Source organism: Onychostoma macrolepis, chromosome 20, assembly GCF_012432095.1.
Source record: "Onychostoma macrolepis isolate SWU-2019 chromosome 20, ASM1243209v1, whole genome shotgun sequence".
In the NCBI taxonomy this organism is placed as follows: Eukaryota; Metazoa; Chordata; class Actinopteri; order Cypriniformes; family Cyprinidae; genus Onychostoma; species Onychostoma macrolepis.
In genome coordinates this window covers 30,097,775-30,111,448 of record NC_081174.1, presented here as the reverse complement: position 1 = coordinate 30,111,448, position 13,674 = coordinate 30,097,775, and the positions used below count along the sequence as shown (strand labels likewise).

The 13,674-nt window shown below is 33.6% G+C and overlaps 1 protein-coding gene across 1 annotated transcript in view; it reads left to right on the top strand.

Moving 5' to 3' along the window:
- The window catches only part of mia3 (MIA SH3 domain ER export factor 3), a 27,182-nt gene extending 13,508 nt beyond the window's left edge, over positions 1–13,674 (top strand). Inside the window, 16 exon segments of the mRNA XM_058754830.1 lie at positions 75–197; positions 330–429; positions 2,061–2,116; positions 2,192–2,282; positions 2,380–2,518; positions 3,521–3,558; positions 3,561–3,682; positions 3,764–3,799; positions 5,015–5,082; positions 5,161–5,258; positions 6,606–6,719; positions 6,973–7,041; positions 8,104–8,153; positions 8,297–8,362; positions 9,866–10,085; positions 12,220–13,674. Of these exon segments, the coding sequence (XP_058610813.1) occupies positions 75–197; positions 330–429; positions 2,061–2,116; positions 2,192–2,282; positions 2,380–2,518; positions 3,521–3,558; positions 3,561–3,682; positions 3,764–3,799; positions 5,015–5,082; positions 5,161–5,258; positions 6,606–6,719; positions 6,973–7,041; positions 8,104–8,153; positions 8,297–8,362; positions 9,866–10,085; positions 12,220–12,491 (1,662 nt within the window). The 3' untranslated portion in view covers positions 12,492–13,674.

The following is a 13,674-nucleotide window of genomic DNA, read 5'->3' as shown; positions in this document are numbered from 1 at the left end:
GTCCTGCTGTCAGAGCTGAAAATCTCATTCATCCATCAATGTCAGCTTGAATCTAATGATGTTTGTTCTGACAGCTCCTCCGTGATGCTAAAGACTGGCAGGAGAAGCACAAGAAACTGAACGAGGAGATCCGAGTTTATCACAAATCCCAGAAAGAGCTGGAAGACTCTCTGGTGCACAAGGAGAATGAGATTGATGTGAGTGGAACTTGTGTATTATAAAATAGGTGGTCCGGCGGAGCTTTGTTTAAATTTGATTACAAATTATAGGGTGTTCTCCAAAATATCACACCGTAAATGCATGGCATCCTATGATTCTCTGGTATCTAGGTTTTGTCCAGCTGTATAGCAGAGCTCAACCGTCTGGGAGCCGGTGATCCTGCAGAACTGCAGAAAGACGATGCTAAAATGTCCAATGGAGAAGATGCTGGTCAGTCTCTATTTATAACTCCAGTTGTTTGATTTAAATGTAGTTTTCGCTGTCCTTTTTTGTCTTTTGTCAGGGGACTTGTGTGCATTTGCATTCAGCAGATGCTCTCATCTAGAGTGACTCATAAAGCTTTATTTCTCTGAGTCTGCCGTGATTCACAGATGAAACGGTTATCTACTGAGAAAAGAAGAAATAAAGTTACTGATTATGTTTGAAGTGTCAGTCACAACATTGCATTTAAGAACTCTAACTTTATTTTTATTGATTTAAACTTTTTTTTTTTTTTTTGCATCAGTTGAGCAACGTAACCAAGTATGCAATCATGATCTGTGACATTTAATTTGCATCCACTCCTAACAAGTTAGTTTTTAGAAGTGCTGAGGAAATGTCAGACACTCATTAAAAAGCTTTGGAACTTAAAGTAAAAAGCACTCTTCTATGGAATTATTTTGGATTTGCCAGATTTCAGTATAAAAAATGATTCAAAATTTGAATAACAATTCTGTTCTTTGTGCTGCAGGTGGCCCAATGTTTATAGAATGAGTTGTTTTGTTGCTTGGCAACCATTGAAGCCAGTTATTGTGATCTGTTGTTCATGCATTTAATTAGGGCTGCATGATTTAGGAAAAATATTATTGCAGTTTTTCTGATCAGTTCTGCTGCAGTAAAAAGTTGTTTGCTTGTATGCACAATTTGGCCACAAATTTGTAGTTTATCAATATGATTTATATTATTAGTATTATTATTATTATTATTATTATGGTAACACTTTACAATAAGGTTCATTAGTTAAACATTAGTTAATGTATTAACTAACATGAACTAACCATGAGCAATACATTTGTTACTGTATTTACTAATCTTCGCTAACATTAGTTAATAAAAATACAGATGTTCATTGTTAGTTCATGTTAGTTCACAATGCATTAACTAATGTTAACAAGATTTTAATAATGTATTAGTAAATGTTGAAATTAATATTAACAAAGATTAATAAACGCTGTATAAGTGCAGTTTATTATTAATGTTAACTAATGTAGTTAACTAATGAACCTTATTGTAAAGTGTTACCATTATTATAATAAAGATATTAAGCATAATTCTAAATGTAAAAAAAGTAACAAAATAGGATGGTAGTAGTAATATTTAAATTTAATGTATTTAATGAATATTTAAAACTTTTAGATATTTTAGTGTCACTTCATTATATTATTAACAATATTAAAATTAGAGATGCTTATTAACAAATAAAACAAAATAACTACAGTTACGAAGAGTATTTGCAAAAAAAGATGTAATTATTTTATGGTAGGATTGTAAAATTGCAGCACTAATGCTAGTCTTAATTTCTTCAGTTTCAAATGTTGAACCATTGAGGCTTTATTTTAGCATTAAATTTAATAAATCGCTTGTGATTTTCAGAAGTCAGAAAGAGCGTATGTTTTCACACACAAGGAATTTTGTTTTTATTGTGATTAATTGTGCAGCCCTACATTTAATTTATTCATTGATCATTGGTGACTTATCATTTTGCTGCCACTTTATACAAGCAATAGGTCTTTTGAGGCTTGAAGATGGTTAGATGAAACTTTCTCCTCTGTTCTGAACAACAGGCCTCTGTTTTCTTTCAGAGAAGAAGATGGACACCATGAGACTGCGAATCAAACAGATGATGGACGTCTCCAGGGTACATGCGTCTGATTTAATTTTGAGGATAATTCAACACTCTTCTTATTTCTAATGCAATGTTTCTGTTTCTCAGATTAAAGCGACTCTCGGTGTTGTTGAAGACGAGAGGAATCGCTACATGGAAAGTTTCCTCACCGAACAGAAAGCCAGACAGGAGCTGGAGGGTATGAAGACTCTGATTGTTCATTTAAACACATTCTGATTGGCTTTCCACATCTTCATCTAATCATTTACTGTTTACTTTTATTTTTTTAAATGTAGAGCAATATCAGAAGGTCATGCATGACCAGATGAATCTGAGCAATGAGAAAACGCATCTGGAGAACCACTTCAAGACCCTGCAGCAGAGGCTTGAAATCACCACTGAACTCTACCAGCAGAAAGAGAACGCACTGCAGCAGTGAGAGCTCACACTTTACTCGCGCTGTGCACCATTACATCACATCTTTGCATGATCAAACCCTTTAGAAGTGCACAGATCTGATCCATTAGTTCAGGGAGCATTGCAATATATATATTTTTTATTTCCGTGTTTTTAGTTCGTGTGTATATAATGAAATACTACAGAAGATGTTCTGCTAGTAGAATAATTGTGTTATTTCAATTGAAATAACATTTGAGTTTTTCTTTCTGCAAAAGGACCAACCATAAAAAGCCAATTATTGTGATCCATTTACATTCAGATAGGGCTGCGAGATTATGGAAATTTTTTTAATTATTATTTTAATTTAAAATGCAATAAAATTGATACATAAAATTGGGGCTGTACAATTTGGAAACTTAAGATTCTTTTTAAATGTTTTCGATTTAAAATGCAATCAAAAAGCAAAATAAGATATGTTAATATTGTAATAGTTCACTGTAAAATTGAAAATTGAGTGCTCGTGTTAGTTCAGGGAGTCTTACAATATAATTTATTTCCATATTTTTAGTTGCTATGTTCTAAAACATGGTGAATATCCCAAAATATAAACTTTTATTTTTTATTTTTTTTGCACTTCACTGAAAAAAAACTTGAGAGGGCATCAGCTGTGGAAGTGCAGATGGAAACTAGAAATCATGCTAAACTCATGAAGTGCATGTTATGTTACAAGTGACTGTATTTCACACATCTGTTGTGTGATGTATTGTAACATTTACATGTATGCATTGAGCACACACTTTCATCCAAAGTGACTTACAAAAGAGGAACAACAGCAATATGTTAAAGAAGAGCCAACAATGTTTGTAATGTACGATGCTAGGTTTATTAGACAACTACATTAGGAAACAAACAAGAAATAGATGATTGATCTGGCTGTTTAGGATGACTCAGATTTCATAAAATTGAATTTCAAAACACAAATACAGCTTGTATTTCCTGATGCTGGATTGCTAATATAAACTCACCTGTTGTGTGTAGGAAACTGACTCAGGAGGAGCTGGAGAGACGCGAGAAGGAGTCAAGCTGTCGGAGGTGGACAGTAAAGCTCTGCGCTCGGAGGAGGAGGTGAGAACCCTCAAACAGAAGATCAAGGACATCGAGGAGGAGATGCAGCAGAACGAACGCTCTCTGAAGTCTGAGGTGAGAAACGTTTACTGTCACTGTATTCTCAATCCGGCACATCAGTCTCAAGCTCAACTCCCTGCCTTCGCTTTCTAACAGGTGGCAATCCAGGAGAAGAAAGCCCATGAGAACTGGGTGAGTAATTACCGCGCTTCGACTTTGTAATGAAAACTAGAAGCTTTTTGTCTTTTGTATTAGGAATTCACTGGCTGATACTGATAGCTTACAATCATTTGTGAGTGATATGATGGTACACATTTCAAAATGCTGTTGAACAGTGGAATGCACTACTTATGGTAATATTTATAATGTAAAAATTAAAACTTTATTTTCTTAGTATCGCACAATGTTTTAATTTTAACAGTAAACTTCTGTAGTACAGCACTTTGTTTGCCAAAAAATAAAATCAATTGTTAATTTTCATTGATTTGCATTTTTAAAGATTTATTAAATTGTTCATGTTTTATGCTTTCATTTGAATTACCACCGTTTTTGATGATAAATTTGTATTAAATTATAAATCAAGATAAATTTGAACAGAAAAACACAAAAATAAAACCTTTCTTATGGCCATATAATTGTAAGAGATTTTTAAAATGTAAAGGTTTTATGAATTCAAATGGTTAGACATGCTTTTTGATCATTTAAATTATAAAAATGTAAGTCAACCATTAAAATGGAATCTAGAAAAATTAAAACTGAAAACATGGAATTTGGGTGAAATAAAAGTGATGGGGCCCTCAATGTATTTTGTTAAACGCTTAAGTTGTTTTTAAGTTGACTAATTTTATGATTTCAATTAATTAGACAATCTAGAAGCTTTTTTTCTTCAGGGATGCGCTGACTGATACTGATAGCTTACAATTATTTATAATTATTTAAAATCAGTACAATTAAATGACAGACAACAGATAACAAAATTACTAAAACTTGACTAATGTAAATACTAATAATGTATGTCTTAAGTCTTTGTAGCAATAGCCAAAAATACATTGTATGGGTCAAAATTGATTTTTCTTTTATGCCAAAAATCATTAGGATATTAAGTAAAGATCATGTTCCATGAAGATATTTTGTAAATTTCCTACCGTAAATGTATCAAAACGTAATTTTTGATTAGTAATATGCATTGCTAAGAACTTCATTTGGACAACTTTAAAGGTGAATTTTTTTATTTATTTATTTATTTTTTGCACCCTCAGATTCCAGATTTTCAAAAATTGAGATTCTAAATCTCATACGGTCAAAAATTGACCCTTATGACTGGTTTTGTGGTCCAAGGTCACACATTAATAAAAATAATATTGGCTAATACTGATATATTTAATCAAACCTGCTTATTTTCTGTAGTTGAAAGCCCGCGCCTCTGAACGAACTCTGGTGGAGGAAAGACGAGAGTCGGGCACCCTTCGTCAGAAGTGAGTGTTTATCATTGTTTATTATTGCTGTTATTGTCGGAGTTGTTTCTGATCTCTGATGTTTGTGCATTTGTAAAGGCTTGTGGAGTACAGAGATAAAATATCAGACCTGGAGCAAAGTCTGTTCAAACTCAACACTGGACCTCCAGATCGCCACATGCCACCACAGAGAAGAGGTGAGTAGTTTCTGTCTTTAACACACACACACGACCCACAGAATGCTGCTGTTGCTGTCCACAGTTAGTCAGAATCAGAATGAGCTTTATTACCAGGTATGTTTACACATACGAGGAATTTGTTTTCGTGACAGAAGCTTCCACAGTGCAACAGAATGACAGCGACAGAACAAAAACACAGATAATAAAAGAATAAAAATATAGAATAATTAAATAAGGAAGTCTGACAGGCTTTTTGCATAATGTAGTGTTGTTAACAAAAACATTAAAAATCACTTGTTAATTGAAATAAAATAGAAATATTAGATGAAAAACTTAAAATCAAATGAAATATAAAATAGAAAAAATAAAATATTTAAAAATAAATATTTTTTTAAACCAAACAAAAACTGACAATGACAAAAATGAATAAAACGGAAATAAAAATCATTAATGCAAAATAGAAATTTATTCAAAGAATTACAAACACATTCAGTCCGGTAATTAAAAAAATAAAAATAAAAATGTATTGTATAATGCAATGCTGTTATTGTTGACTGAGATTAAAAATCATTGTCATTAATTGAAATAAAAATATAAATATTAGATCAAAAACATTTTTTAAACTAAAGTACTAAAATAACTGAAACTGAAATTAAAAAATCATTAATGATCAATAGAAAAATGTATTTAAAAAAAAAGACAAAAACTGACTTTATATAATGCAATGATGTTATTGTTAACCAAAACTATTAAAGATTGTTTTCAGTAGTTGAAATAAATGTCAATATTAAATGAAAACCTTAATTTTTCTAAATGGCTAATTTGAAAAACATATTTTTAAAAACCTGACAATGACAAAACCACATTTAGTCTGACAGGCTATTAAAATAATTTTCATTTGATGAAATAAAGCTGAAATAGAATTATTACGTAACTTAATCACTAGATAGGAAAAACGATTTTAAAAAAACTTCAAAAACTAATGACAGTGACAAAATCATGTAATAAAATTACTAAAATTTAAGCAAAAATTAAAACTAAAGTTGAAAATGATCAAATTAAAGCTAATAAAAAAATAACTACTATTATAGTATATAAATATTAAGATAACTCTGGTATAATGTAATTCCAGAGAGGATGCAAGCAGTATTTTCTTTCATTCAAGTAGAGACATTTTACATGCTTCTAAGATGGAAACTCCAGATAAAGAATAGTAAAGTAAGAATACAAATACTCATTAATAATAAGCTACTTTTGTAAGCTTGTCTGACCGAGCAACAGTAACTGAGGGGCGGAGCTTAGCGCAGGGTTGATTCCTCCATGTGTCCGGTATTGTTTCTGATTGTGGTGGTTTGGTCTGAGCAGGTGATTCGTACGGGCCGTCTCCTGTAAGTGGGGGGGCTCCCTCTCCTCCTTTAATGATAGAGGGTCCCGGACGCCCCCCCTCTGCACCCGTTGGGCGACGGGGCGAACCGTTCGGTGAGTCGCCGCTGAGTCGTCCTCCTCCCCTTGACATCAACCTTATCCTCCTCCTCTTCTCATTTTTCCAGCTTTCCTGTTTTTGAGTCGCTCTACATCTTCCCCTCAGTTTCTCTCCTCAGAGCATTTCCTTCTGTCTTTGTTGCTGTCATTGAAAGCGCTCCTGATGCGTTCACTCCTGAACTCCAGCATCTAATGTATGTCAGTATAAGATGCTTGATAACGGCTCCTAATCACTTGTGATCTGTTCCAGGTCCACGACCCCCGTCTGACCCTCACGGACGCTTCTCAGACATCGGACACCCGCTGCCATCCAGACCAGGTGCTTATGATGTGAACTGTTATAAAGCAGCCGCATTTATTAATAAAATATACAGTACATTTATTAAATGTTATTTAAAATAACTGGTTTCTATTGTAATACATTTTAAAATGTAATTTATTCCTGTGATCAAAGCTGAATTTTCAGCATCATTACTCCGGTCTTCAGTGTCACATGATCTTCAGAAATCATTCTAATATGCTGATTAAGAAACATTTCTGATTATTATCAATGTTGAAAACGGCTATGCTGCCCAATATTTTTGTGGAATAATTTTTCATGATTCTTAGATGAATGGAAAGTTCAAAAGAGCAGCATTTATTTGAAATAGAAATCTTTTGTAACATTCTAAATGTCTTTAGTGTCACTTTGATCAATTTAATGTATCCTTGCTGAATAAGAATATTAATTTCTTTAAAAAAAAAAAAAAACGAAAATAAGAAATGTTACCTTTACTAAAATAACTAAAACTGAAATATAAATAAATCAAAGCTAAATAGAACATTTATATTAAACAGACAATGATTATATATATTTTTTTAAATTACCATTTTTTTTTTTTTGAAATGTAGCTGAAATTATATATAAATATTTGATAAATCTTTAAAATCTAAAATGAAAATTATAAATGTTGACTTGTCAACTATCTAAAATAAACTGAAATAAAGCCAAATGGAAAAATTGATGAATAGAAAGTTCAAAAGAACAGCGTTTATTTGAAAATAGAAATTGTTTGTAACAAGTCTTTATTGTCACATTTGATCAATTTAATGCATACTTGCTGAATAAAAGTATTAATTTCTTTCAAAAAAAAAAAAGTTTTTACAGTCATTACATTAACATTTCAATACTCCATGTAAAGACTTCATTTAATCCTAAATCTGATGTTGTAAAGAAAATATTTAAATATGAATTTTCATTTAATTATATTATTTAGTTTTATATACTTAGTTTTTTTTAATAAATGTGGACTGTATCAGATATGGTTTGAATTGCACAGTTTAAGATCTACATTATATCTGCATTCACAGATGTCTAAATGTCATTTTGTCTGTTTTTCAGAAATGTTTCCTCCGATGACTTCATCTCCCTGTGCACATGATGGACCGATGGTAAGGGTCACAGCTGTCACGTCTTTCTGTGTTTGAGATTTGATGTACAGCGAGGAGATCTACAGTAAATGTGTGTAAGAAACAGACATGCATATCCAGATTTTGTTCTCCATTAAACGGCGGTGGGTGTGTTTGCTTTAAAGCAGACGGCCCCGGTCAGTGAGACGGCCGAGGCCTCAGAGCAGGTCTCGTCTGAGCCCGTAGAGCCTGTGAGTACAGCGGCTGGGTGCTGGGTGGATGGGACGGGTTTGTGCGCACTTCCAGGTTGCTTTGTCAGCTGTTTTGGGGTTTTCAGAGCCTGATTAAACATGTCTTTCTGTTCACTTTCTAATCACCGTGTGGGTCTTGTGCTCAGATTGTGGCGGATGTTTAACAAAACTCATGTTGGTGAGTGAGTTACAGCATGTACAGGCCTGAAACATACTCTACACAAGTACATGAATGCAAAATAGCAATGCAAGACTGATTTGTTGTGGTTTCATAATGCAACAACAACTTTATCGGCCCTAATGAGGAGTATTACCACCACAGTGACACAAGTGCATGTTAAGTATGTCAAATTTAATCAAATGGAAAATTAAAATAAATAAATAAATAGGGATGCACAAATAATGCAGCTTAATTTCTGCATGTCATGCAAGTTTAATGTGCAACATCTGCCACTTATGCTTTTACACATTTTCATAATTTCAAACATTTTTGTGGACTGAAGTATCCTGCCAAAATAAAAGCTTGAGGCTTTGAAATGTCAAAAGCTTGAATGTTTTAAAAATATAAATATTTTATAAATTATAAAAGCTTGAGTACTTTAAGACATAAATATCATTATTGTAATTTGTAGTATAAAATAAACATTTTACAGTACATTTGTTATTTACAACACTATTTCGTTTTTTTATAATTGGAGCATAACCGTTATGATAATTAAGCTTGATGCATTGAAATGGTAAAAGCTTGAGAGTTTGAACATTTGAAAGTCAAGGATTTTAGGCATCAATATTAATATTGTAACTTTATAGTATAAAATACAAAATGATCAAATTTATTTTTTTACATTTATACATTTATTTTACAACAGTAAGATATTTCTTTATTCATTTTTATAATCGGTTAATAGACAACAATTATTATAAGTATTATTAATAAAGCTTGAGTGTTTGAATTTAAGACCAGTATTGTAACTTGTGTAAAAAAAAAAAATTATCAAATATTCAGTTTTTTACAGTACAGTTGTAATTTACAACAGTAATATTTTTTCTTTTTTATAATTAGTTAGATTAGTAATCAACAATTCTAATAATTATTATTATATTAATAATTAATGATCAATAGAACTGATAATTGTTACTGCTATTATTAGAACTATTACTATTATTATATTAAATTTGATTGGGTTCCTAAAACACCAGTGTTACCATTAAACAACATTAGAGAACCATGCGTGTGAATGTTAAATTATAGAACTAATTTTAAAATCTCAGGGCGACTACAAGTATTTGAATATTAAAATATGTTGTTTAAGATGTTAGGCTAACAAACGTGTTCGTGAATGCGCTTGTGTCTGCTGTTGTTCTTGTATAAAGTGTGTTTCTGGCCTTGCGGTGGTTCACTGATGTCTGCTTGGGTCGGTTAACAGGAATCCGGTGTTTAACCTCCTCCGAGCTCTAGAGAGTATTTTTCCGTAACCTGTAGTTCTGCGTCTTCTCCTCCAGCTCTCCAAGTCCCAGAGTCAGGGATCCTTCCTGCCGTCTCCCATCCGGGATTCTCCGGTTCCGCCACTGAAGTCTTACGGACCGCCGCCGCCTATGATGATCCGACCGCCCAATGGCCACCCGCCCATGATGCTGCCAGAGCCGCGCTTCAGACCGCCACACATGGACTCATACGGCCCTCCTCCAATCGGCCCGTTTGGACCTGTACCGCCACCGTTTGGTAATTCAACACTGCTCTTTTTTTGCTTCACATGCTGAAACTAGTGACACACCAACGTCAAAATCAAAGATTCTAATTAGCCAAAAGTTTATTAATAATCAGTTAATCAGATTTATTTACTAATGAACACTCAAATAAAACGGTTGTATATAAAAATTTAAATTGCACATAAAACAGTTTAAATATCCGCTTTTTAATAATTGTTTCTACTCCAATTCATTTAAAAGCTTGTTTTCATGACAGATTTGTCGAACATACATTGAATAATGGACAACATTATTAAATATACTTTAAGATGTACTATTATATTATAATAAATATTTTTTTTAAATTGTAATATAGTGCGCACATTTAGCAAAATGCTCCTCTTCAGAGTTCAGTTTTTTTTTTTTTTCTAGCTGTCTAACAAGTTTGTGGACATTGAATGTCTTTTCTGAGGTAAACGTGATGTTTCATGACATTGTTTACATACGGTTTTATTGATGTCTTTACTCATTTTTGTGAAAACGAAGGCTTTTTAAAGCTTATTTTAAAATAGTTTTTTTTTTTTTTTTTTTAAAGAAATCAAAAATAGAATAAATGTTATTTTTTAATTAATCAAATTTATTTAATAATCGACAAAATATTTTGGTTGCATCACTAGTCTTTGTGTTTACAGCGATCTGTCATGCCACATTAAATAGTCAAAACTACATTTATTGTGTTTGTTTCATTTAGGGCTGGGCGATATATTTGTACGATATAAGGCAATGCCGTTTATATCGATATACAGTTTAAAACGAGCGCATCTGAAAAATATAGCGGAGGACACAGACTGAGCTGCTGCGGGGAAAGTGCATAATACAATTTGTTCTAAACATGTGACAAACTTTATATGAAGGGCTTTAAAAAAAACCTCGTAAGATATAAAAGCCTATAGTTCAGTTTCAGTTTAAAGCGGCTCTGACAGAAAGGCTGCGTGTGCCGCTGACAGAGACTCGCGCTGTTTAATGTGTTTAAGATGCGCTGTTTTCCTAAATGCATAACTTGCATTTCACAGGTATATTCTCCATCTGTAAATGTTAGAAAGCCATGGAAATATTTCCATTTTGCTGTCAGGAGTGCATGAACCTTCTGCTTTGAGATTCTCTGCTAAACTTCATTGAATGAGCGCCGCCACGCGCCAAACAGACGTGCAATGTAATAGGAGCGCAATAATATACATTTTGCTGAAATATTTATAGTTAATAAACAATAAATGTGACATGTAGAATTTTAAAGCTACATGTAAGTGTATTTGTATGATAGCACTAACTGTAAAGTGTAATGGGGTAATCAAAACAGCCTTTTTACTCAATTAGTCTGTGCTTTTTTTATTGTTTTCATTTTTAGTTTAGTAAATTTATCTTCTGCTTTAAAAGCATTATTTTAGTTTTTAGATTGCAATGTTACAATATTAGAATGTAATGTGATTTTAACCCTTTTTTAACATAATATATGCCTATGGTTACATTACGTTACATGGTTACAAAAGCGTAGAAAATACCGAGCTATATACCGCAAATCAGCCAAAAAATACAGAGATATGAATTTTTGCTCATATCGCCCAGCCCTAATTTCATTATAAAATTAACTATTTAAAAGTTAACTGACAAAAACCTAAAACTTTGTTGTCTTGAGAGAGCCTAGCCTGAAAGTTTGAAGCAGCTGTAAAAGTTTGAATAGATAGATGGATGTTGCTAGCATGATTTAGCATGTTAACATGTTTTAGCATGATGTTGCTAACATGTTATAACACATTGTTAGTATGATTAATGTGTTCTTAGCATGTTGTCAACATGATTAACATGTTACCATGTTGCTAGCTTGTTTTTAACATGATTAGCATGTTGCTAACATGTTTCTTTCTAGCATGTTGATGACGAAACTTAAATATTTAAATGTCCGCTTAAATATTTAGGCTGCTGAAATCGGTGCATCTCTAGTCTTTACGTGGTTACAGCAATCTGTCATGCCATGTTAAAGAGCGTCAAAACTACATTTATTGCTGGTGTTTCTTAATTAAATTAATCAGACGTCACAGTTTTGTTCAGTGATTTTTGAATATTAATTTTCAGTTCATCACTAAACCTTGCGTTGTGTTTTGTTTGATCAGGACGAGGCCCGCCGTTGGGACCGCTTCCTCCGCCGCCGCTCGGACCGCGGGACGTCCCGCCCGAGTTCTTCGGCCCTCGTGGACTCCCCCCTCGCCCCTTCCCTCCCGGACCTCTGCCGCCCCCCGGAGCCATGATCCCGCCTCCGTACGGCGGGCGCGGTTTCCCAGGACCCCCTCCGCTAATCCCTCAGAGCTCCAGAGACGGCGAGGGGCGCGCCACACCAGCCAACAACCCACAAACGGATGCGTCCCATCATCACAGCGAGCCTTGACATGAGAACGTGCCGATTCGCCAGCTTGACTTTGTTGGGTCCTGATTCTTCTCAATATTTAACCATCAAAATCTGGTTTGGGTGGAAAAAACACTTAATTTTGTTTGGATAACACATTTGTGACTGAAATAATGAGGGTTTTGATTTTATACATTAGCAAACCTTTCCTATGGAAATAGTTTGATTTAAATATGCATTACAATTGTTTTTCCGGTGGTTGTCATGTGGTTTAATTATAATCTCTACCACTCGACCCAGTGCTGATGCATTCTGGGATGTCAAACCGATATTTAGGTAAGTCACGAAGCCATTTCCTCATGCCTTTAATGTGAGAGGACTCTGAAGAGACTTTACATATTTTTATGCCTTTTCACCATTTTTGAACGCCCATATTACCGCTTTTAGTCTGATGAATCGCCAGCCCACGTGATTATTTGCCAGCTCGCCTGTGTTTGTTTTAACGTTTGATTCGTCGTGCGTCTGCTCTTATGATTTCTTTTCCTAGCGGAAAGGCACATATGATGTCATATTGACAAAGTATTTGTACATTTCTTTCAGCTGCGTCTATACACAATAAAATATTCTCACAAATCAGGCACAATAGAAACGGATGAACGTTGCGTGTTTGTGCATTCATAGTCAACAGGTGATTTAAATGTATTATTGGATATTGCATGATGATGAAACACGAGCAGAATGAATTTTTGACACTGTTTGAATTGATTGACAGTCACGTACTGTAAAAACATTCATGAAAATGAATCTCATTCGATTCACGCTGGAATAATTTCACGAGCAAGTGCCGCACATTCATCGCAAATGATTCATTGAATTGCAATAATTTATATATTGAAACTATTAATTCCCAGAATGGTTTTACCCACAGAAAATCTGCTTGTGTTTCATGAACGAGGCCCATTAATGATGTTCTCTGGGTTTCTGATGCAATGCTTTTGGAATCAAAATACTCCAAATCCATCAACCTTTTTTGTCTTATTTTTTTGGCATATATTGTTTTGTTTGATATTAGAGTAAATTATTTTAGGAAGTGTGTTGAGAGGATGTATCTTGTGCGCAGTAAGAGTGTTAGCATCATGTGTTGAAGTCCTGGAAAAGAAACCGTTTTAAAAATGTGACATTGATTTCACAGGAAGGCGTTGAATAAAGCTGCATTTTTCCTGTA